Source organism: Marmota marmota, unplaced genomic scaffold (genome assembly GCF_001458135.2).
Source record: "Marmota marmota marmota unplaced genomic scaffold, marMar, whole genome shotgun sequence".
Classification (NCBI taxonomy): Eukaryota; Metazoa; Chordata; class Mammalia; order Rodentia; family Sciuridae; genus Marmota; species Marmota marmota.
In genome coordinates this window covers 608,395-634,262 of record NW_025999873.1, presented here as the reverse complement: position 1 = coordinate 634,262, position 25,868 = coordinate 608,395, and the positions used below count along the sequence as shown (strand labels likewise).

Genomic DNA, 25,868 nt, shown 5'->3' with positions numbered 1-25,868 from the left:
GTATGGAAAAAAATTTTAAAGCAATTCTTAATGATGGATAAAACTGACCCTTCAGTATAATTAGGACTTAGTCTTTTAAATTATTTGTACCTTGAATCTGTGAAATGAAAAATGATAGTAAATTATTTCCCAAGGAAACAATGTAGATGGTGACATGTAGAGATGGAAAAGGACTGTGTGTTCACCATGACACTTGTTCAGGATGCAGCACAAAAGAGAATGAGATAATACACAGATGATCATACACAGATCATTATCTAATTTTATCTCAACCAATCATATATCAAACTAAGAAAAATGTGTAAGTTTTTCCTTTGAAACCTGAGACAACAGAGCCTTAAATAACAAATAATCTGTAGCTATGGACAGGGTAGTCAAATTTATTTCAAAACAAAAGCTTTGTTGGACTGCATCAAATGCAGAAGAAAAGGAATACTTAGGGGCATGGTTAAATTACCAGTGTGCATAACAGTGAGGTATGCCTCAAATAAGCCTTTAAAACTTTAAAAACTGAACTATAACATATCCATGCAGTAATATTTTTTTCAGTGCTACTAGTGGAAAAAAAAATTTAAAGCCTGCATTGGAAATTACAGTATGGCAGAATTCTGTTGCTCCTACCTTTTGACCCTAATGTATAGATTTTATGACAGGGTCTCTGTTAAAAATCTAAACATTTTCACAAAATTTTAAACATCACTGGGAAGCTGAATTTAGAGAGAACAAAATCAGATAAAAGTACAATGCCCGTGACAGCCAACATTATAACTGGGCTGTATGAGGTTTGTTTAGAAGGCTAGGGTTAAAAAGATAGACAAAAAAGATTTTAAAAAATTACCCCCAACGTTGATGCGCTGATTTGAACATAAGTACACCAGATACTACAGCAAGGGGATACACTGCAAAAAGGTCATCTATTTACATAAGAGTGATTTAAAGACATTATGATTTTCTTTATAAACAGATGTAAGAACAGAAATTGTCCACTTTTGAAACTACATTTCAACCCTCCACTATTATTAGAATCCACTGAATAGCCTGTATCAGAGGCAGTTCCCCCCACCCCCATTTGATTTTCCAAATGAATTTCCATCATTTTTTCTTCATCTGTGGCCCTGGCTCTCCTGAAGTCTCTGGGCACAAGTTATGGGAGGGCAGGTTTTTGACCTGCAACTGAAAATAAAATTACCAAAAAACTAAAGCTCCCTCCTCTGTGCCCATTCCCTGCTTCCCATTCCTTCCCTGTGCAGTTCAGTCATCACTGTCGGATAGAGTCTCATATTGTGCAGAGAGCAGAGGGGCTGGCTCTCGCTCCCAGATCCGGTTCTGTTGGTGAGGAGCTGCTTGGTTCACAGCAGAGGGAGCACATGCAATGGATGTTGGTGGTGTACTGCTGAGCATCCGCATAGTCAGAGGGTTATAAGGAAACTGAGTTGAGCCTGGCAAAAGAAAAATGAGGTCTCAGTGTCATACTTGCTGTTTCATCCAACACCACCTAGGCTGGATGGAGTAGCACAGAATTACTTTGCTAAAATGGTCTTGTGACACAGTTAATACAACATAGAAGGACCAGCATTTCAGCGATTAAGATTCTAGCTAGTGACATGCAGCAATCAGTGCAAGTATAAAAAGGATGAATAATGAGAGTAAGCACAAGGGTTGCTGAACCCAGGGCTGAACTTTCAGTTACCTCTATAACTACTATTATGTTTCCATAGAGAATCACACAGAACTACTGAATATTAAGCCATTAAGTCCCAAATTTTCAATTCTGTGATTATTTCAATGAAATGAAAGCAATAGATACAATATGTATTTATATATTCAGTCGTTCTCTATTTTTGCAAAAGAACAGACCTCCAAAAACAATTATTTCAAAGTTACCATAAGTAGTATATTTGCTGCTCAAGAGAAATGCAGCAGTATAATGCTCAGAAGATGAGGGGACAAGTATCCAGAAACTTCAGCAGGCTAAGGGGCAGCACGATGTGTGTTACCTACCAGAATCTCACTGGGCAGATATAGAAGTAGGGCACACTAAGAGCCCTGCTACCTTGTGTCCCCTGAACACTTCTCTAGCTTAAGAAACTGAAATCATAAAACATACCATTTTTATGGTCTAATAGTAATTTCTTCCTCAACATGTGAGAAGCAGCTGTATTGTCTAGGCTGTAAGCTTTCCAACTAATACATAACTACTTGCCACGTGGCATGAGAATTTTAGAAGAGAAAAGCCCTAAACTGTACTCATCTAATGCGAATTTTTTCTCTCACTGGGAGAGCACATTTGAAAAAAAGTTTTTTGGTTACATATAATATATATTTAATCCCTGAGTGAAGAACAGTATATAATTCTCTGAAATACACAGCAAATATCTGATTTATTTTAAAAGAAAGCAAGTCATGCTGGAGTTGTAGCTCAGTGGTAGAGGGCTTGCCTAGCAAGTGTGAGGCTAGGCACCACATAAAATAAAGGGAAAAAAAAAGTTTATGAAAAGGCACAAAGTAACACTTTCATCAGCTTATGTAGATGTAATTTTCTTCTCATTTCTGAACTTGATTTCTTAGCCTTTCATAAAGAAGTTCTTAAGGATATATTAAAAAGGGGAAGTCACTTTTAGGAGTAGCACTTTACATAGACTTATTTGCTTTGCAAATAGCAAATGTTGGCTACCAACCAGCATAAATACAGATGGAAAATGGATGAGATTATTTTCATAGCTCTTTTTAGTTTATGGTATCAGACCCTGCATTAAAAATTTTGAAGATTCTATGCATTCAATTTTTATTCTGGAAAGTGGAACTTACTAGTGATACAGAATGGGAATAAAGTATTTCTAAGTTTTTATAAGAAGAAATGACAAGGCATTGATAGAAGTTGCTTTCTAGTAGTTAAACTGGGCTCCTCACCTGTCGAGGAGGGCCTGTCTTCCCAGGCCCAGCCTGGTGTCTGTCTATGGTAATCACCTTCTGAATGTACAGAGGATACTGATGAGGGCCGTTCAGTTCCTAAATATCCTTGCCCAGGGATAGGAGATTTAGACTTTCTGCTGTTTGACTTGCTCATCAGCTTTGGTTTGCAAACTCCTGCTAAAAGTGAAATCCAAGTTAAACTATTAAATTACTAATTAGTGATACAGATTTATTAGAAGGATAGCATGAAAAATCCAGATTCTAGTACACAATGCAATAGCACTATTTAAAAGAAAGCCAGAATTTCACTTGCAGCAAACACAACAAAGGGGTACATCTTTATGTTATAAACTTAAAATGTGGCAACTAAGGAAATAAATATTGTTAAACATCAAAGCTGGCCTTAAGAATGTGGAAGCTGATGGGCTGGGGTTGTGGCTCAGTGGTAGAGTGCTTGCCTGCAATGTGTGGTTTGATTCTCAGCACTGCATATAAATAAATGAATAAAATAAATGTCTATCAACATCTAAAAATAAAAAAGCATATGGAAGCTGTGCTAAAAAAAGAGAGAAGGTTTGCACAATCTTAAATTCTCTCTACCTATCTGCTCTCTCTGGCTCTCAATTTGAAAGAAGTAAATAGTGCGGCAGTGATGGTGGGTGGGGGGTGTTAATTACACCACTGAAGTGTACATCAAAGGGAAAGTATTTAGCAGATGTCTCTTTATGCCACTATGGGACCTCAGCAGAGGTATATTTTCTCAGGCTCTGTTTAATTCATAGGAGTCACAGAGCTAAACCCCAGCCCTTATTTATTTACTTACTTACTTTGGGCTCTACAATAACACATGTATATATATAAATGTATGTGTGTGCACACACATGCACTGGGGATTGAACTAAGGGCCTCAGTGTATGCTGTGCAAACATTTTACCACTAAACCACATACTAAGCTCTAGAAAAAAATATCAGACCTCAAAAGAGATCAGAGCTCAGGTCACCAGCGCAATTTCTCAGTCCCAACAGAATAATTTCACCCTATCCCAAATCCTATACAACTAGGCTCATAATTCCATACGAGTCACAATTATAACCTTCATGTATATTTTTTTAAAATATATTTTTCAATTGTAGATGGACATAATACCTTTTATTTTTTATATGGTGCTGAGGATTGAACCCAGTGCCTTAGGCATGCTAGGCAAGCACTCTGCCACTGAGCCACAACCCTAGCCTGACTTTCTCCTAAAAATCAATACAAACTAGAAGGTAAGCAGGAAGGAAAAGACAATGCTCATTTTTTTTTTAGAGTAGCCGGTAACTATCTTTAGCTTAATTATGTGTAGGTTAAAAAAAATGTCTAATCTCTTTAATCTTTTCCTTAAACATAGTGAGAGCTTTTGCTTGAAGATAACAGAAGAAAATAAACCTAAACTAAAAACTGAAATACTGCTGAACTTCAGGTAAATTTTTTAAGTATAAAAGATATTAATTCTGAAATGATTAAGAAAAAAGTCGTAAACAAACATCAGAAGCTTAGAGTAAATAAAATTTTTGTATGCTTGGTTTTAACAGGAGATAAAAAATGATCTAATCCAACTTTTTTATCTGTGTGTACATTAAGATGTGTCTGGAATAATGCTTCTCCAGTAGCAGCAGCAGCAGCAGCACTACTTTCTAGATGATGTGATCCATATGGCTTAAGCTTACACTGTGCCTGTCATTTTTTCTTACAATTGGAAGTCACTTTTATTAAAAAACATGTATGCTTCTGTCATGATAATGTATAGGTAAGTACAGATATGTACTGGGTGTAGTGCTGCATGCCTGTAATCTCAGCAACTCAGGAGGCTGAAGCAGGAGGTTCACAAGTTCAAAGCCAGCCTCAGCAACTTAGTGAGGCCCCCCTGTCTATAAAGTAAGTAAATAACTAAGGGCTGGGGATTTAGCTCTGTGGTAAAATGCCCCTGGGTTCAATCCAAACCAACAAATCCCCCTCCAAACCAACAAAAAACATTGTGAGGGCTGGGGTTGTGGTTCAGTGGTAGAGTGCTTGCTGAGCATGCGTGAGGCACTGGGTTCTATTTTTTTTTTTTTTTTAATATTTATTTTTCAGTTTTCAGTGGACACAACATCTTTATTTTATTTTATGTGGTGCTGAGGATCGAACCCAGCGCCCCGCGCATGCCAGGCGAGCGCGCTACCGCTTAAGCCACATCCCCAGCCCTGGGTTCTATCTTGACAACATGTAAAAATAAACAAAATAAAGGTACTGTGTCCATCTACAACTAAAAACAAATTGAAACAAACAAACAAAAACACTGTGATGCCAGGAGGGTGACATTCTAGGTTTAAAAAAAAAAATTTGTTCATGTTATTATATCATCTGGGCATATGAAACGTTTTTAAGACTTTTTCTCTGTTAAAGCAAGAGGTGACTGAGCCCATAAAGACAAATGCAATTACTTGGTAATGCACCAGAACTGGTAAAATAAATAAATTGGTTCCCTGGGAAAGACAGCAGCAGATCACTAAAATGAAAACTTTACCCGAGTGAGGTGATGGGTCTCCTTCATCTCTCCTGGTCTCATTGCTGGTCACAACTGAGGTGCTGGCACTACCAGGCACTACTCCCACAGGCTGGGGCATGACAACTCCATGATCCTCAACTTTGTCATCAAAGCTTCCCATGAGAGCCTTCCTTATAATATCTTCTAGACCAAGATTACTCGCAGGATCAGCAAAAGAATGACTTCTAGAGCTAACTGAGCCTGGAAGAGACAGTCAAGCCATTTCTGCTTGTCTGAGAGGCAGATCAGGGCACAGGGAAATGAACAGATCACACCAGCCCTCCAGCCCACTCAACTTGCACAGCACTCGGCAACTGCTTAGAACACTACTGAGGGCTCCATACAGTAGCCTTCTCCATGTGCAAATATTTTAAGGAATCTTATTACACTGTTACTTAGTAGATTTGAATTTCTTTGCTCATTTATCTTTTCAGGAAGTGCTGACTCTACTGACTCCTTAACTAAATTCTTATTTCATTTTTGCACACTGGAGCAGTTTCCTGGCATGCAGTCAGTACTCAATGTGTATTTGTTGGACTTGACTGCTACTGTACCAAATTCATATTGGTAAATAATGTATTTACCTGATGTAGTAACTGCTGGCAGATTGAAGATCTCAGTTCCTGGCTGAGCAGCTGCTGTATTTAAAAAACATTTAACTGAGATGAGCCAATCATGTATGCTGATTTAAAAAACAAACAACAACAACAAAAAAAACCTAAACCAAAAAAGCACATCTTACAATAAAATTAACTTTTTTATTTTCCATGATCTCAACCTTTATTTTTCATCTGTTAATATGTATACACAATGAAATAGTTAAAAAAAAAAGAAAAAAGAAAAACAAGGAAATCAGGACATTAACAGGTGAGGTAGAAAACTCAAAATAGAAGTAATATAACTTACAAAGGGGAAAGAAACTTTGCACTGCTGGAGAAAAATAAATAGGGAAAAGTCCTTCTCCGAACAGGAATCCAGGCTTCCTAGCAAAGAATTTTGGACTTTTAAGTTGACTCCTGAAAGTACCAATGGGTTTTTGAGGTAGCCTGAGATTAGATTAAGGGGAAGGTCACACCTCAGTGAGTATGAAGTTGACTAAGTTCCTACCATGGCTAACTGAAAACATTCTCAGGACATTCCCTGGATCAGACAAAAGATTCTGCCTGTTGATTCTTTCATTTCTGCTAACTGGAATTTATAACTGCACAGTTTAAATGAAAACAGCAGATAAACTGGGAACTACCTATAAATAATTTTGTGCCCGAAGGAGAAGGGGCACAAAATGGGGACATAAATGCTGTCTCTGCCACTTCTTTGAACTTGATGTTGAGAACTTTAAAAGGAAAAAAGAATGCGGGAAATAAGTGGGTGACTAAACAAGTAACAGGAGGATGGATTTTTACCTAGGGATGAAAGCCATCAGTGAAGATGAAAGAGTATGCCTAGAAAGTAACTTTCCTGATCAGGAAAAGCTTTACACTGATAAGAGGAACTAGGACAGTGGCTACGGATAATGGTTTTCTTTTGGGCCAGGTAACACAATAAATAAACTAAATCTTAATAACACAGCCTTATAGTTACCACAGGGTTTGTGAAATAGAACTTATTCATTTATATGCGAAATATTTATTGAATTGTTGGCTGAATCACAATAAAATTACCTGCTTATTGATCAAAAATAGTCAACTAATAACTTTATGAAGTTCAACCAATGATACTATATAGATATTTACTTAGAATGTGCCCCAGTGTGGTACTTTCTGGGGCACACAAATCAGAATCACCTGGGTAACTTGGTAAAAATGAAAAAAAGGACCCCTTGTTTAAGATAGAATATGACAATTGCTCAGGAGGGGAAAGAAAGGTGGATATCTAAGAGCTGTGTGGAAGGCAAACAGAAGAAGCCAAGAAAGTGCGAGCCAGTAAGATACTGAAGAAGAAATGAGGTCTGCAAAGATCTGTAAGTAGAGCTATGATGATAAAACCAGAGTTTCCTAGGGATGAGAGTGACAGTTTAAACCCTCCTCACAGTGGATGAGAGAGATCAGTGCATGAGAAGAGCCCTGAACAATCTCAAGGACTAACAAAGCAAAACTGAACTTCCAAAACAGAAGAAACTTCCAAAGAAGTAGAGAAGAAAAACAACCACCACTACCAAAAACAGCAGGAGAATGTAGCGTTTGAGAGACAAGAGAACAAAAGGAAAGAGCAGAGAAAGGAAAAGGCTCACTGTCAGAAGCTGCAAAGAGACTGTTTGCTATACTGGTAACTGAACCCAAGGTGGTCTATCACTGAATTCTATCTCCAGCCCTTATTATTTTGAGAGTCTAAGTTGCCCAAGGCTGGCTTTGATTCCCCTGACTTGGTCTCCGGAGTTCCTGGGGTTACACTGTGTGTGTCACCATGCTCAGCTAAAGGCAGTTTTAAAGCACTAAGGTTTTTAAAGAATGAAGTCATTGCTGTCTTTCATGGGAAAAAATGGAATTGAGACAGAGCAAAGCTCTCCTGGTTGCCCAATTCCCAATGAGAACTGAATAGTGCTCTAGGGCCTGGAGCCCACTGTGAATTCCCCTTTCCAGAGTCAAGGTTTGCATTCAAAAATATCCTAGACTCTAGAGCAATTTTATTAATATTTGCCTTAAGACATTAATACTCTTTATTTCCTGTTAAAGTTAGATACTTGTTTCGTCACTCATTTAGAGTAGAGACCGTCGGTTAACACAGAACTCTGCTCAATAAACATTTGTACAATTGGTGAGTGAGGGCTGCTGTCAAGGACAATGCAAAACACTAAGAGAACAAAAGGTAGGCTTCTTCACTCCAAGTGGTATTTCTCCATCAGGAATTTCTTTCCCACTTAGGGGGCAAGACAAAGACTAGAGGGACAAGTGCAGACCATACCAAGGTGGAACAGTTCCCAACTGGCTGCTCTGAGATCTACATCTCCATGCTTTGACAGGTTCATCTTTGAATTCTGACAGGATTTCAACATGAAGGTAGTTGGTGACATTTGAGAAGTTATAAATAATAGATGAGACTATTGAAGCTTTGAGATAGAAAACTGTAATGATAATATTAAAAGGGGGATATGGTACCTATAGGGCTGACAGTAGTTCTGGTTGGCATTATCTTTGAGACGATTTGTTGCCATTAAAAAAAAAAAAGAATCTAATAATTAAAAGCTAGGATAAATTCACATGGAAGTGACATTGGGCTCATCCTTTTTTCTCTTTGACATTCAACGGTTAATCACAAAGTGAGACAGATCCAAACATACATACACCTGGCAGTTCACAGTTCAGAGCCCACAGTTTCCTTTCTTTTGGCAGTGTCAGGAGATCGGTAGATGGCAGAAACAGAGCAAACGGAGGTCTACACAGATTCTACCACAGGATGGAAATGACGGATAAGTAAGACTGGGTGATAGTACAAGTGAGCGTGCTGCGTGACCAAGTGCAGGAGGGTTCTGATGAATGCATGCACATCAGCCCAAAGGAAAGTTCTGCCATAGAGTTTCATTGGATATTTAACCACAATCTGGCTAAGGATGCTGTGAGTATAGAACTGTTAGAAGCCTGTTAGTACATCACTGGAAGCATAGACTCTGGAGTTGGAATGCCTGAGTTTAAAACCACAGCCCCATTACTTACTAGTTATGTAACCTGCGCCCGTTATTAAACCTCTCTGAGTCTCAGTTTTCTCATCTACAAAACGGAGATAATTATATGTAGCATGTGGGTTTGTGAGGATTAACTGAATTCATATACACATACATATGTAGAATAGTGCCTAGCACACATTTCTAGTCTCCCTTCGTTACCATTATTATTGATGATGTTATACGGTAAGTCTACCAGAGTTGCATATAAATGCTGAATGTCCAGAGAGACCCTGGTGGGATAGAGAAAGTAGCTGGAAGGGAGCAAGCACAGATTGCCTTGAGAAGGGGAAAGGTGTGATTTAAAAGTAGCCCACTAAGAGAACTTGACACCTATATTCATACTTTGTGTATTTATAACTTCAGTGTTTAGACTGCCAACAAAAATGGTGATGAGATCTTAGGCTACCTTAATAACAATGAATTTACACTAGATCATATCACACTATTTTGTGGAGAGCAACTGAGATAGCAGGGTTTCTCAGAACAAGGATGTGAAGAATAATCAATGAAACTAGGAATATTTATAGACTCACAAAGGACATGACTTCAGATAGTCTTTACCTATCTGAAGACATGGTGTGTGGAGAGGGCCCAAAAAGAAAAAACTAAAATCAGTGACTTAAAAACAAACCCCCACAACTGTCCAAACCCACATAAAAGTATCCCAGACATAGCATTAGTTCCCAGAGAAAATGGGCAACTTCAGAAAGGAGCAGGTTCCTGCTAAAGTAGGAACTCTTGTGAACTGGCAGATATTTGGGGACGAATTTAGGATTAAATATGTTGGAGGTGTTGAGGATCAGATGCCTTCAAACTTAAGGGTTACAGAAGAGGCAATGTTGGCAATACCAATACTAATACATGTTTTATTCAGGGTTAATGAAAGAAGTCCCACTTACCCATATCAGAGTCACCTCCACCAGAAGAGTTCAACTTACGAAAAATCTCCTGCTTCTTTGATTTAACCATGGGTGATGTATTTTCAAGCTTGGTGAAGAATGAAGGCAAGTAGCTTATACTCCCTGGTGAGCGGGAATCATTTCTGTTAGGAACACAGTTCAGTTTATTATAATCATATACTCCTAACCTGGGGACATTCCTATTAATAATGGTGATGGTCATAGAGTACTGGGAAAACTACAGCTTATATTTGTCGTTAAGAAACTATGTGACCAGGGGGTGAGGCTCAGTGGTAAAGTGCTTGCCTAGCAAGTATGAGGCACTGGGTTCGATCCTCAGCACCACGTAAAAATAAATAAATAAAAGGTATTGTATCCGTCTACCAAAAAAAAATTAAAGCCATTCAGTATACCATGTAACCCAGTAAGTGCCAAGATTTCAATTTTGAAAATATTTCAACAAAAATGACACAGCTGCATTAAAATAGGTTGGAAATCATAATCTAGTTATATAATTTTAGGTAATGTTAAAGTAATGTGAGTATATAACTTATAAGAATATATTACTTTTCATAGATGTTCCACAGTTGGAATGATAAGATAAAATGGGTTAAGGACATAATAGAATACTTTAGCTCTCAAAGATGAAACTGTAAAATTGGGATTAAAATAGATAAATCCAGAGTAGGCACTCTTTAAGAAATCAACATGTAGCAAATGAATACTAGCAGGAAAACTTGGAATACCTTTGTTTTGATTGTGGTTAAGGGGTACTAGGGATCAGACCCAGGGGCACTTAACCACTGCCACATCCCCAGCCCTTTTAAAATTTTTTTACAGACAGCAGACCCTGCTGACTTTGAACTTGGAATCTTCCTGCCTGAGTCTTCTGAGTGTGCCACTGTGCCTGGGAGAAACAGCTTATTATGGTGCTTTCTGCTTAATGGCATGAACCTATTTATGATTACCATATAAATTGGGGAGCTATTTACTAGCTTATACTTTTTTTTGAGGGGGGTGTTTTCAGTACTGGAGAGTAAATCCAGGGCCTTCTTCATGCTAGACAAGTGTTCTACCACTGAGCTATATTCCCATTTTTTTTTTTTTAATTTTGAAATAGGGTCTCATTAAATTGCCGGATTATAGGTATGCAGCACTATGTCCAGCAGAATTACTTTATCATTTTATTATCTATTTATATATTTTTAAAATATTTATTTTTTAGTCATAGGTGGACACAATATCTTTATTTTTTTATGTGGTGCAGAGGATCGAACCCAGTGCCTTAGAGGCGAGCACTCTACCTCTAAGCCACAGAATTACTTTTTGTGTGTGTTTGTGGTGCTGGGGATTGAACCCAGGGCTTCATGCATACAAAGCAAGCACTCCACCAACTGAGCTACATTACCAGCCCTAGAATTACTACTGAAATTATAACTAATAGCACACCTACCTATAAAATAGCAAGAGTTCTTACTTAAGCAGTCATTAGTTGGATTTGAATAGACTAGCTATACAGTAAAAACAAAACTGTCCATTTTTTTTTTTTTTACAGTCATTTCAGTCCCAGCTGAGTTTAATGGAAGAGTTTCATAGTTCACTGGTAGCTTCCTATACTAATACACTTTAGAAATCAAGTCTCTCTAATAGTTCTAGGCCATCAATGATCTAGCTAGGGGCCAGAGATGATAACACAGAGTGTATAGAAGGAAAGCTGTTGGTAACCTCATCTGGTCCTGTAGATTCATTCATCATGCAAACACAAGAACACTTACTATCTTCAAAAGAGTTAAAACATGGTCCCTGTCTTAAACATGTAAATATATAATTAAATTTAATATCATTCCCTCTCCAAAAATATTTTTTTCTTTTTCAATTGAAGGCACCAATTTTGTTTGCTGCCTGTGAGTATATGCAATAGAAATACACTTGGGAGTTAGACTTTGGTTTAAAATTGCACTTTCCCCTTCTTGTCAGTCTGACCAGAGGTAAATCATGTTTTTACCTTTCAGCATCAAGGAGGGTGCTACACATCAAGGAAACAGCATGAGTATAGATGAAAAGGAATTCAGTGTAAAGCTGTGTAAACTAGGTCCTGAGGGAACTCAAATGCCATGCTAGCCATATAGCATTTTACTGGATGTGAGTTTTAGACAGATCACTTTGGTAAAGTATGAAGAGGGGCTGGAATGGGCCAAATCAAAGACATCTCATCATTCAGAGGGTTGGAGTTAGGGTTAGAAAAGATAAAATATGTAAAGCAGTTTGGTCTGTATATAGTCTGCAATGCTTTGTACACAGTAATGTAATGGTAATATTGACTAAATTGTAATGTTGGTGAATCAGTCAGGGACCACCTCCCCCACCACAATTTTTTTTAAAAGAATATGAGGATTTAATTTCAAGAGTAATAAACATTTTTTCTAATCTATTTAAATGATGATATTTTTGCTATAATCCACTAGCATTAGCTCCCTGGGAAAACAGACTTAAGTGATCAAAGTTCAAAAAGGCACTAAGCCTGACCCCCTGCAGAGGAGCTGTGGTTGGGAAGTGCACTCACCTCTGCTCTGTAGGCTCGGAGCCCCTCTGAGATAACAGCAACATGTTGTCCTGTTTCTCATGCACAACTGGAACCTGGGGTGGGGAGATGGGCTCGTAGGGCTCTGAAGGGACGTGACTTCTCTCTGGAGATTTCCCAGGTCTGCTGTTGTAACATGTAAAAGGTTAGATTGCCCTCTACATGTTGACTGATCATTCTAAACAGAAACTGTTAACTAAGATTGCTGATTTCTATTAGAAAACAGTTGTTATGGGTATTTGCTATATATCTAATTACTGAAAATGCCTTTTTCTCCACGGACTCAGGAGTCATATACCAGTTAGTACCACAGGACAGCAACAGCGGAAGCGGAAGCAGCAGCAGCTCCATCCTGAGGCTCTGCATGTACTTCAACATGCTCTTTGGCCAGTTAGTCCAATTGTGCCCTCAAGGGTTTTACTGTTTATTTTGGTCATAACTTATCAAGTCTTTCCTTGATAAGGACTAAACTGAAACCTAAGAGTTTTAACCAATGAACCCACACTATAGTTAATGGTGTGAGACCTTCTCTGCAATTGTTTTTCCTCTGAATACCACTTTTTTTTTGTACTGGGCATTGAACTCAGGGGCACTCAACCACTGAGCATCTCCAGTCCTATCTTATTTAGAGACAGGGTCTTACTGAGTTGCTTAGTGCTTTGCTATTGCTGAGGCTGGCTTTGAACTTGCGATATTCCTGCCTCATTCTCCAGAGCTGATGGGATCACAGGTGTGTGCTGCCACACCTAGCTCGTTTAGAGTCTTTTAAGACTACATAGAGATTATGCATACTAAACACCACTTGTGACTTTCAATATCTGCATATTACTATTAAACATTTCCTTTCACAATCAATTCATCTAGTTCTGATTTTTTAGAAATATTTAGTTCCTTTGGTCTTTACCTCCCAAACTCTAAATATATACCTTTACTTTTTGATTTTTATCAACTATTTTCCATGAAAGAGTTTGACTTACCTTTTTCTTGTTTTTAGCTATTATAATCTTTGTCTATTTAACCTTAAGCAGCATACTTCAACCTTTTTTTAAAATGAAGAAATTAGCATGTATACCCTTCTACCTCTTTTCTGTGACTTCCCTTCTCTTTCCTATGTCTACCAGCCATATTTATTTGATTTACAGCATTTATATTCTATGCTAGAACTACAGATAATTTTTTCTTTATTTTGCTTACAGATTAAAAATCAGTTATTGGTGTTAAAACAACAATATGAATTGTGAGAACAGTTTAAACACGCTTTTTACTTGATTGACTTGCTTCAAAATAATTCAGTAGGGTGGGGGTTGTAGCTCAGTGGTAGAGGCTTGCCTAGCACATGTGAGGCACTGGGTTTGATTCTCAGCACCACATATAAATAACTAAAAATAAAGGCCCACTGAAAATTGACCAAAAAAAAAAAAATACAGCAAAGCCTGTGCAGTTGCACATACCTGTAATCCCAGTGGCTTGCGTGGCTGAGGCAGTGGGTTCCTGAGTTCAAATTTAGCCTCAGCAACTTAGCAAAGCCCTAAGCAACTCAGTGAGACCTTGTCTCTAAATAAAATGTAAAAAGGGCTGAGGATGTGGCTCAAAGGGTAAGTGCCACTGGGTTCAATCCTCAGTACCAGGGTGGGCAAAGGGAGGATAAAAATGAAACGAAACTGGGTATTTACTGAGGATTATAAAAGCTGGGTGATAGGAGTATGGAGATGGAGTATGGAGATGTACTGTTCTTATTTTTTGTATATGTTTGAAAATTCTGTAATAAAAGTTTTTTTTTTTTCTTTTTAAAAAGACTACTCAGCTTCTTAAACACATTATTCTTCCTTCTGTTCTTTGCTAATTTTATGGGGTGGCAGGCAGGCTAGAGAATCATCTCTGCTACAGATTTGTCTTCATATTCCCAGCTATGGTTCATCAGCCTTGTGTGTCTTCCCTGTATCTGCCACTCTTTGCTCTGTTGATATTTCATTTTTTAAAAAAACATTTTTAGTGTAGATGGACATAATAAATTTTATTGATTTGTTTGTTCGTGCTGAGGATCAAACCCTCACATGTGCTAGGCCAGCTGAGCCACAGTCCCAGCCCAATATCTTATTCTTTTTCTCTAAATTCTTATTAATTCCCTTTGTGCTATTTAGCTATAAACATATTACTTTGTAGTCTATCATTTTGAACAAAAAAAAAAAAACTGCCTCATTTTTTCTTAAATCCAGACCCCAGAACATCAGGTAAGAAAGTACACTCTTTACCAGATAGTCCTGTCACATTAAGCGCTTCCTCCCACGGCGCCTCTATTGGCCCCACTTTCCTATTTGTAATGTCACCTTTTGAAGCATCTATTTCTGCTGCCCCAACAGAAAACAAAAGAGTGAGATGTTTGAGAGATTTTTTTTTTTTTTTTTTGGTTTTCAGATTAGGGTCTCACTCCATGCTCAGGCTGTCCTCATTCCTGTCTCCTCAGTAGCTGGGATTATAGGCCTGCCAACGTGCTAGGCTTGACAGATGATTTGGAAGGAGCACTTAAGTATCCCTAAATGACTACTAAACTTTACTATTTCGGGCTGGATTGTGGCTTAGCAGTAGAGTGCTTGCCTAGTGCATATGAGGCACTGGGTTCGATCCTTGGCATCACATAAAAATAAAATATGTTATTGTGTCCATCTACAACTAAAAATCAAATATTAAAAAAAAAACTAAACTTTTTCATAACCAGCAAATAATACAACATCAAATGCCCAGACGGTAGAGATTCCAAGAATAATATATGGAGGAAAAAATCCCAATTTATACTTTCCAGGAAACAAAGGCAAATGAACTTTTGATGTGAGAAATAAGTACCCTATCTTTTAGATATATTCAAAGTGTTTTACTGCTGGAAAATTTACATATGGTTTGCAATTTACCTTCCCCGGGATTTGTCCACAAGATTTTCTGGAGAGACTCTAGAGCCTGGTCTTTGATGAAGGACAGATTGAGACTGGGATTCTGGGCTATAGCGACTTGAGGTTTTAGTCCTCACAGTTGTAGCCGCCAAAGCAGATGGTGAATTCTGGAATGTAGAAGTTGGAGGCTGCTGGGGAGGCTGTGAGGAAACTTGATTTCTAGCAAAATCTTGTGTGATAATTTGCTGTGAACAAGAAAAGGAGGAAGTGATTAAACTCATTAAGTACCCTCCCCCTCAGAAAAGGAAAAAAAAAAAAAAAGACAGCATAAGAGTCTAACAAGCCTGGCATAGTGACATATGCCTTAATCACAAGTTTAACTCATTGGTAAACAAGGTCTAGGTCTGATCTACAGAATTGCAGAAAAAGAAAGAAAGAAAAGATGGTTGCTTTGCATTGGGGATATAGCTGAAAGGTAGAGCACTTGACTCTGATCATGTTTTGTCTATGGACTGGAGCACAATTTTCTATGCACAAGGCTCTGAGTTTGACACTCAGAATTATTAAAAATAAAACATTAAAATAAAATACGTAAGAAAAAGAAATGTCAGGGCTGGGGGTACAGATTGGTGGTAAAGAGCTTACTATTTAAGAAATTTGGGGGATTAGGGATGGGGGTGTAGCTTAGTGGTAGAGTGCTTGGCTAGCATGTATAAGGCCCTAGGTTCAGTCCTCAGCATCACCAAAAAAAAAAAAAAAAAAAAAGGAGCCTGGAGTGTGGCAGACTTCACTAAGGAAAAGAGTCTCTTCACATTGAAGTCTATTTTCTTTTTTCTTTGAGGTGCTAAGAAACAAACCCAGTTCCTTGCACAATCTAGGCAACTGCTCTACCATTGAGAAAATAAATGTTTTTTAAATGTTGTAACATGTATATATTTTTTTATTTTTTAGTTTTAGGTGAATACAAATCTTTATTTTTACATTTATGTGGTGAGGACTGAACCCAGTGCCTCATGCATGCTAGGCAAGCACTCTACCATTGAGCCACACTCCCAGCCCCAGTGTGCTAATATTCTTAACACTCCAAAGAAAAATGGATTAAGGCTGGGTGAGGTGCTGTCTTCTTGTAACCCCAGCTACTGAAGGATCACAAGTTCAGGTCAGGTGGGGCAATTTACTGAGACCTTATCTCAAAATAAAAAGATTAACCCTGGGGGTCAATCACCAATACCATTAAAAGGAAAAAAAAAAAAAAAAACTGTAAAAAGAAAGAAAAAAATAGTAAGAATAATGAAAAACTTACACAGATGTGATCAGCAAGTGTGATTAGCCGATGGGTCCTAGGCACTTGGCCCATCCCCTCTCCTTGTGAAGAAGGAGGCAGCTGCTGTTGTGGAGATGGTGATTCCTGCTGGGGTCGATAGTGATGCAGTGGTCCTTCATACTGTCTGGTGGGATCGGCTAATATAGAACACATACATGTCTTACTCCAGGGATGCCCCTGTTTTTTACTCATTATCAAAGATTAAACATAATTCCAAAGAATACACGAAAAGGATATGACAGAACTTTAAGCACAGCATTTATGTATCTTAATTCTGATGCAAAAAATATTTATTTACCAATAGAAGTCTGAGGACTTGTAGAATAAAATGTGAATGTTTAAGTGGGCAAACAAATAAACTATTTTCTATACCATTAAACTATAAACAAAAGAGCAATTAGCAATAGCTTTAAAGTTGCTTTTCCTTAGTGCAGTCTTAAAACTTTTTAAAAGCAGACTCATATAAGATGACCCTGAAACAAACAAAACAAGTTATTTCTTAGCATAGCATAGACAGATAATTTTGAAGCAAATGATAAATGCAGATATGATAACATGTCAATGGTGGCTAAAAAAAGACTTACTTTCTGTTTGATTTGCCTTAACAATCTCTGGTTGATAGGCCTGCAGTTTTTCCTGGGGTGGTGCAGGTGAGCTGGCAGGACTTATGACTTCTATAGCATCACTAGGTGTTTCATATCTGTGAGAAGATACTTTAAGAAAAGAATCTTATTTTAAAACGAATGCCTGAAAAGTTTCAAAAGTCCAAGTTCTTCATACCTATTTGCATATTTTAATTTTTTCCCCCTGTGCTCAGAGATGTCCAATGGCAATTCCTGGTTAATGATAAAACTTATCCAACCCTATGGACTGTACCAAAGGTGCCTCGATGTTCCTAATCTCTGTTAAGGCATAGGGTTTTCTGAATGTGTGGGACTCTAAGGTCTTTTTTAAAAGCCCACAGAAAACAGATGGGACATAACAGAAAACAGACTTGTGATATCTCCTGGGAGCTGACAAAGAAATCACCAGGGAAACTCTCATCAGAGGAGATTAATAAATAATTGAGAGAGTAGATCTCATCAGTTAATTGATACCAACAATTCCACTTCATGGGACAATCTGTTGTTCAAAAAGGTTTGAGGCTATAAAGCTGCTTCATTACCATAATGGTTTTTAAAACTATGGATTACCTAACATTATACAATGATTTTCTCAAATAACTGGAGTACTGTTGACAAAAATTACTCCAAATAATTTTTCATCACCTTGTTATGTGAAAATAAACAGGAATAGTAGGGAATATCTGAAGGGAATTGAATCACAGAAAGGAAGGATGCCAACCAACTCTTGAGGATGCCCACATGAAAGAGCTGCGTCCTCTAGGATGCAATTCCAAAGAAAAGAAGGGCTATGCAAAGATGGACAGGCAGCTTTTCACAGTCCTGCCATGGCCTCAGAACTCAGCAATCTGAGACTGGCAGATATAACTTCCTGATTAGGAATCTTCTAACTTTAGAGGGCTCTTTAACACCTACAGGCAACATTAGGACTTTCTCAAGTCTGAAAAAAGGGTATTATAACCCTAGCTGGACATGGTGGTAATGAATTCTGTGACTTGACCACCTCCTGCTCCTCCAGTTTTAGTTGAACTACCTCCAACCAGGTAGGTCATGGAAATTAAAATTATACAGGTTCAGGAAAAGAGAAACCTAACAAATAGCATGAAAATTATCATTGAGGAACTAAAATAAACCACTATATTCTGAATTTATACTAATTTGCAATCTCCATATCCACTGTTACAAACCAACATCCTACATCCATTGAATACTAACAGTATTCTGTCAACAGAAAGTCTACTTCTGAACCTTGTTCACGTTGCTTTTGAAGACTTAGGGGCAAAAATGAGGGAAATGTGCTTCATTCCAGGGTGAGGAAAGCTCTCAAGAGTCAAACTGAAAACCAGACCAAGTGACTGTCACTAGACTTGAACTTCAAGCAAGTCAGTGCCCAGTGATAAAATTAAGATAAACTACCCAGAAATATGAACGAACCAGGATTTTTTCTATTTTCAGAAAAAACAGAAAAAAAATCAAAATTTTGATTTTGTTGAAAATCAAATTCCTAGAGCAAGGTGTGTTTTGTGATGCAAACAGAAAAGAAGTGTTTGTTTAGTCCAGTGATTATGCACCCTAGAGATTATACTACCCTGGTCCAGAAGCCTGGGGGTGGGAGGTATTACCATGTGTATTGATGATTCCCCTCAAAAATACCCATTCATACAACTACCTCTCTTCCTTGGGCTAGCAATTTTCTGCATATTGAAAACCTATGTTGTAGATTTTCCTAATCCCAGGTTAAAAGGAAGTCTTTCTTCTATACAATACACAATCAAGATGTCTCTTTCTCTCTCAAAACCTCAGCAATGGGGTAGATTTAGACACAAACAAGTTTTAAAGTAGGCAAGGGATATTTGGAGATTAAAAAGAACTTCACATTGCATTCTGCTACACAAGAATTTTTTTTTTCATTATCTCCAATACTACTCAGTTCCTTTAATGAAGATAACATAGAAAAGACTGTATGATTCAGTTACTTCAATTATTAGCAGCTGCTTGTTTAAATACCTGCTTGTTTTTTCTAGAATTCCATATAGAATTTAGGCAACATTAAAAATAAAATTTTAAAATAACTCTTCTAGCATTTTAGTGTAGATTGGTGAATTCTTGTAGACATCAGTGTGACAAACCATACTGGATCAAAATGCAAATCACTTTAACTTTAAAAAAATATATAAATATGTATCAGTGTTTTATTTTATTTCCTATTTTTTTGGTACTGAGGAGGGGTGCTTTACCACTGAGCAACATTCCCAGTCATTTTTATTTTGAGACAGGGTCTTGCTAAGTTGCCGAGGCTGGCTTTGAACTTGTGATCCTCTTGCCTCCACCTCCCAAGTCGCTGGGATTACAAGTGTGCACCACCACATCCAGTAAAAAAAAAAAAAAAAAACTGTTTAAGAACATGTTAATATGCTCTGCCCTCTTTCTATCCAATTCCCAACTTTAGTTCTTTTGAAGGTAAGTTTTCTCCTGAAAAATACACGGACAGGCTTATACTTAGGAAACAGGGATATTTAAATCATAATAAAACTAGAAGACACATTTTGCTGTTCTAATCCACAAAATCTTTTCTCTTACATTTATCATCAAGCATTAGGATTCTTTTATGCCATATAGTTCTGCTTTACCTAAAGAATAAAGTAATTCTTTACTCAGATATCACATTGTGAAACTCAGATTGAGATACATACAGCTACTAGAAGAGTCTGAACTTTGAGAGCCACGTTCCCTTGCATCCTTGTCCGAGGCAATTTGCCGGGTGATGATCACGTCTATGAAGTTAGCTGCAGTAATGGTAGTCTTCCCTCGGGTTCTTAGCTCTTCCTCATATCTGGATTTTGGAGGAGGCCCTTTATCTTTCCCAGCCTCTGAATACACTACTGAAGCATGAGGCTGGGGCTTGCCACTTGGAAAGGCTGAAGAAGTGTACAGACACTGAACAGATCTCTTCTCCACCTCCAGGGTTTTCTGCTCTAGCTGCTGCTGTTCACTAACTGCTGCTGACCTGCTTCTCAAATTTTCTTCTAACCTGGCAGCTTCATGCTTACTCTCTTTTGTTTTGGAAACATCCATCTGGGGTGCAGAAGCTGCAGCATCCACAAGAGCAGCCAGGGCATCCGCAGCAGTGTTGTAGCGGGAGGCTGGCAGGCCTTGGCTTATTGAAGGGCCCCCAGCAGGCAGTGGCCTGTAAATAAAACCAAATCACAGCTCTATGAAGAGAAGACCATTTACTGGGATATGTGTATGTGTGTATGTGAGATGTGAAGACGGACAAATGGCAAATCCACCCCCCCGCCCACCAAAAAAAGGAATAAGAAGTTTAGTGGCTAGAAAATCTTGACTATTAACTATTGTATAATTTTAATATGTAAGAGAATATAGTATTCTTTTAGTCAAAATGCATACAAGAGACTGACATGATTCGTAGCTGAGCAGTTGGATCCAAAGGTGTGATTACACTGGTTCCATTGGTTCCCTGGAAAACACTGGGTCTTTGCTGCAACATGGGCTCCTGAGTTCTTACTGAAGGGGACGGGGAGCGAACATATCCATGACTACCAGGTCTGCCAGGCTGTTCTGAGCCTGCAGGGGCAAAAAAAGAGGAAGAAAGATAAGCTATTAGAAAAAAGCTAGTGTTAATAGGTAGTAACATTAATGGATTGTTAATATCCTAATATTACTAAATAGAAAAGGAACATGAGATAAGAAATGTGATATTCTACTTTCTGGCCTTCCTCAATAAAGCCCACAAGTTGCTTGAAACAAAACATAAGTTTATGATTTACTGTCATTTCCATTTTTGTGACTAGTTTCATTCTTAACTCTAGAGAGAAATAGAAATAGCACCAAATGCATGAAGCATTAATATAAACCAGACAGGTTCATCTCTCAAACTGTTTTGATTGGATACAGATAATGGGTCACATCTAAATGTGTTCAGGCTTTGCAACCACTGAAGTGTTTAAGATAATTTCTCAGGAATAATATGACAGCATCAAATATGATGACTAGCTTTGGGATTTCTTCCACATATTGCCAACTACATTGACTTCAAAGGCTCTGTCCCCCATGAAAACATGATTGTGACACCTTCTTGCCACTATGCCTTCAGCTCTGTACCCACCTCTCTAACCATGTCTCTGCCTCCTATTCTCTCCATCTATATCAGCACATCCAGAAACATCTAAAAAAGACTGACCTATTTCTGTTTTTACACTCTTGAACCTGGAAGTCTCACTCAAGCCACAGTTTCAACTCTTACAGATCTGTTGGCATCTCCAAGCTCTCTTTTTTCTTCTGAGTGCTAGGTCATATATAATATTGGACAATACAGATAGGGTCAATGATCTGATTTAGGCAAGTATATCAAGGATAAGAACAGATACTCCAAGTATGTGTCGAATACAGTATGTCTAAAATAAAAATCATTCTTTCTTTACTTTTACTAATTGTGTTCCATTTGTTTTATTAGGGTTTTTTGTTTGTTTGATCGGTGGTACTAGGTATTGAACCCAGGGCCTCATGCATGCTAGGAAAGTATTCCACCACTGAGCTGTATTCCCAGCTCTTTTTTTTTTTTTTACTTTTTGAGTCAGAAGTTGGTAAGTTGTGGAGGCTGGCCTTGAAGTAGTGATCCTCCTGCCTCATCCTCCCAAGTTGCTGGGATCACAGGCATGCACCACTGTGCTGCTGGCTTACATGCTCTGTCTTAACTGCAGACTAAAGTTGCTTCTCATCTTGTCCCTACTTCCCATATCCAGTTATTGTTAAGACATTTTGATTCTACTTTCATATTCTTCCCAGGAGTTCTTTCTTGGTCATTCCCTATGTTAGAATATTTCAGGCCATGAAGCATGTGAACTACTGACAGTTACTCTGGCCTCCTGGCACCAGTCCATGCAACTATGGACCTTCGGGGTTCTAATTCATCTCATGCCACTCTCTTGTAAGTGTTCTTCTGATGGTGTCACCTCCTTTTTGAACAGAATGGCAGCACTTTTCATTGTAATTTAAGATGTAATTCATTGTAATTCAATTTGGCCCACAAGCTGTAGTTTGGCAATCCCTCATTCAGAGCATGACACAACTTCTAAATGTATTTTTCATTCCCCATTTAAACTGGGGTATAGTTGTAGCTTCCTATACCTTTGCTTGGGCTGCTCTTTTGGCTTTAAGAGCTCTGTGTCTAATATTTTCAGGCCCATCTGAGAGCAGCTGCTTGAGCCAATCAAAATGATACCTTTTCCATGGAAAGTTCATTTTTTCTGTGTCAAATTCATCTTTCCCCCATCCCAACCTCTAGAGGACTTTCATCTGCATTTCACTTGAGCCCTGTAATGACTTTTCACCTTCAAATTCTTACTTGCCCCTCGGAGCTCTAAGCACAACACACCACAACTCTAGATCACCAAGACCTGTCCCTAGGAGGGAGGAGCCTTTCACTGACCTGGTCGCAAGTAGAGGTCAGAGGAAGCTGCAGTAATCCGCTCCCGCTCCCGTTCGCGCTCCCTCTCCTTCTCCCGTTCCCTCTCCCTCTCCCGCTCCCGCTCCCTCTCTGCACTTGCTGCTGCTGCAAGATGTGTTGGGTGTCCTGCAAAACATATGAATCTACAACTTAAAGACAAAAATGTCAACCTAATCAGGAACAATTTTTGAAATTTATAACTAAATTTTTTCAAAAAGCTCCAAAATACAAATGTAGAAAGATTGTTAACAATCCTGGATAATGACTCTAGCATAACATAAGCTTTTAGAGCATTTCTAGGATATCTAGTAACAGATGGCAAATAAAAACTATTATTAAATGAAAAGAACAAACCAAATGGGGGAAAAACTGCCCAAATAATAAAAGGCTATGTTATAAAACTCAAGCACATTGGTCCTACTGGAGAAGTATATGTCTGCCGCATCTTACCTGGAGACATAGAAGCAGAATTGTATGGCCTGGGAGGGAAAGTAATCTGTGTACCAGGAATATAAGTGATTCTGTCCATGGGAGGAGTGCTTGTTCCCCCTGGATGAGGCACTAATATCGTTGGAGGCATATTGGTCAGGTCAATGATTCCTATCCAAAAGACAAACACAATTTATGTAAGCATTTATTCTGAAGATAGATATAACTATACATGGCTTTTGGATTTTGTCTATTTCTATAATTCAATGATAATTTGTATGTAGCATAAATAAAAAGGTTTTAGGATCATCATTACCTTTTAATCTTCTTTAAATCTAGAGAAGGATATTAAATACTATACAACAATAATCTTAAGGGATATTCAAATTAAAAAGAGACAGCAAACTAGTAAAACGTGGATTCCAAACACCTAGCACAATGATTTTGGTTATTTCAGTTTTCACCAAAACACCTCATCTTGATACATTACTATGTTCACTTTTAAGGGCTAGTTTATAGCCCTTAAAATATAAAAGGATATAGCCTTCATTTCTTTCTTTCCATCATTCATTCAACAAGTGTTTATTAATTACTGATTAAAATAAATTCTATGAAATCTAAACTAAAAAGACACATGCCTCTTGTGGCTGGGTATGGGAGACCCAGTGGTTGCTCTCTTGGGGAGAGTCCTCTGGCTACATCTGGGCGCAAGTTCACTTGCATCTGCTGTGAGGTAATGTAATCATTTAGGATTGTCTGCCTTGTGTTTTCCATTGCATAAAGCTGATACTGACTTGGGTAGCCTGGAGTTGGTGAAAGCTGTCTCTGAAACAGGTAAGCAGCAGCTGCTGAGAGAACAACAACAGAAAGGCATTAAGTTTTGTCCTGGGTGAAATTCATTTGCCAGACATCACCCACAGAAAGAGTGAGGAAATAAAAATCATTTGCTGAGTTAGAGCACAGGCAATTATCACTTGGTATAGGAATTAAGGTGGATTCATTTTAGACCTTGATATATCAACAATATAAATTTTAATGCATTCTAATGTCTGAGGTGTAATGGGAAAGGGAAGAACAGTAGCTAAAAATTTCTCAAATAGTTTCACTTTCAATATTTGACACATAACTCTATTATGTTTTCACTGGAAGTCTCTAAGAGCTATGTTTAAAAATAAAATTTTTGTTGATTTCTTTTCTTCTTTTTCAGTGCTGGGAATTGAACCAAGGGCCTCAAATATGCTAGGCAAGTGCTCCACCATTGAGCTATGTCCCCAGTTTGAAAATAAAATTAATATACACAAATGAAAAAATATATGGAAACACTTTGTGACATAGCAAATTTACTTTTTTTAGAAGTAAAAACAATTAGTCTACAAGCATTTAATTTGTGCATGTTTGAAGCACAGACTATCAAACTTTTTCTATAAAGGGTCAGATGATAAATGTCACAGAGTTTTGTAGGTCTAAGACAAAACTACTTAACTCTGTCACAATAGCATAGAAGCAGCTACAGACAAAACAAATGAATGGTTATGGTTGTGTTCTAATAAAACTTTATTTACAGGAAAAGGTGGCAGCATGATTTGGCTTACTACAATCTGGCAATCCTTCACTTAGAGCATGACAAAAGATTGTGAAGGGACTGACTGGTATGGTTAAAAAAAAAAAAAAAAAGAAGACAAGGCCTCTATCCTCAAAATACTTATAATAATCCAGGTTAGGATGAAATGAAAAGCAGAGAAAATTGCTACAAAATAAAGGACTATTATAGACACTCAACAGAAATTATGTAAATTTTGTCTTAGAACAAAATGTAGATGTTCTCCCTAGAAAAGCCACCGATATATTTTCTGCAATGTTTGCTTCTCCTTCATCCAGAAATCCAAGCCAGGTAAGTCTGTCAACTTACTGTTCCATTTCAGTCTGGGATAGAGTTTTCCCAGTACAGGTGTTCCTCAACTTACTATGTAGTTATATTCCCAATAAACCCATTGTAAAGTTGGAAATATCATAAACTGAAAATACATTTATATACCTAACCTCCTGAACATCATAGCAAGACAGTACATCATTCAGTGCTGGTGGCTTCCTGATTGGGAGCTGCCACTCATGAGAGAGGTTCATACTAAATATTGCTTACCCGGAAAAGATTCACATTCACACTGTGAAGTATGATTTCTACTCACTGCCTATTACTTTCTCACCACAGCAAAGTCAAAAAATGTAAATGACACAAACCATAGTTAGAGACTCTCTGTACTAGGCTTGAACTCCTCTGAAACTTAATGTTCTGAAGTGTCAGATAATTTGATGATACTGACACAGCTTTCAGCGAAAATATTTCCTACAAGTTCTCTGCTACTATAAAACGTGACTCTTATAGAACTCTGTTCCCAGCTGCAGTGTGACAGCTCCTCTCCTTCAGCTGCATGAAATGTGCTGCCTTAGGCCCAGTACACACACTAGTAACATGCACACTTCTGCTCCTACCAGAACCATCTTTGTACCCACCCGAA

The 25,868-nt window shown here is 38.0% G+C and overlaps 2 protein-coding genes across 41 annotated transcripts in view; one reads left to right on the top strand and one right to left on the bottom strand.

Moving 5' to 3' along the window:
• The window catches only part of Ttc19 (tetratricopeptide repeat domain 19), a 49,271-nt gene extending 32,523 nt beyond the window's left edge, over positions 1-16,748 (top strand). For 4 of the 20 annotated variants that reach the window (XR_007341559.1, XR_007341556.1, XR_007341533.1 and 1 more), the window contains 4 exons: positions 4,305-4,376; positions 4,489-4,703; positions 8,345-8,479; positions 8,813-12,540. Coding sequence is in view for 1 of the 20 variants with exons in the window: in XM_048786039.1 (XP_048641996.1) it covers positions 4,305-4,307 (3 nt within the window). In the remaining 19 variants the exon portion in view is untranslated. Of the gene's footprint in view, positions 1-4,304; positions 4,378-4,488; positions 4,704-8,344; positions 8,480-8,812; positions 12,541-12,911 lie in introns of those variants that run through there. The other 16 variants (XR_007341561.1, XR_007341557.1, XR_007341534.1 and 13 more) reach the window with 7 other exon arrangements.
• The window catches only part of Ncor1 (nuclear receptor corepressor 1), a 141,086-nt gene continuing 115,578 nt past the window's right edge, over positions 361-25,868 (bottom strand). For 9 of the 21 annotated variants that reach the window (XM_048785910.1, XM_048785928.1, XM_048785960.1 and 6 more), the window contains 15 exons: positions 23,991-24,200; positions 23,374-23,523; positions 22,906-23,049; positions 20,876-21,041; positions 20,150-20,643; positions 17,418-17,546; positions 16,813-16,970; positions 15,531-15,754; positions 12,607-12,750; positions 10,044-10,186; positions 9,134-9,187; positions 6,068-6,121; positions 5,463-5,684; positions 2,911-3,090; positions 361-1,439 (listed from right to left, as the gene is read on the bottom strand). In XM_048785910.1, coding sequence (XP_048641867.1) covers positions 1,252-1,439; positions 2,911-3,090; positions 5,463-5,684; positions 6,068-6,121; positions 9,134-9,187; positions 10,044-10,186; positions 12,607-12,750; positions 15,531-15,754; positions 16,813-16,970; positions 17,418-17,546; positions 20,150-20,643; positions 20,876-21,041; positions 22,906-23,049; positions 23,374-23,523; positions 23,991-24,200 — 2,660 coding nt within the window. In that variant the 3' untranslated portion in view covers positions 361-1,251. The remainder of the gene's footprint in view (positions 1,440-2,910; positions 3,091-5,462; positions 5,685-6,067; positions 6,122-9,133; positions 9,188-10,043; positions 10,187-12,606; positions 12,751-15,530; positions 15,755-16,812; positions 16,971-17,417; positions 17,547-20,149; positions 20,644-20,875; positions 21,042-22,905; positions 23,050-23,373; positions 23,524-23,990; positions 24,201-25,868) is intronic. The other 12 variants (XM_015506813.2, XM_048785935.1, XM_048785955.1 and 9 more) reach the window with 8 other exon arrangements.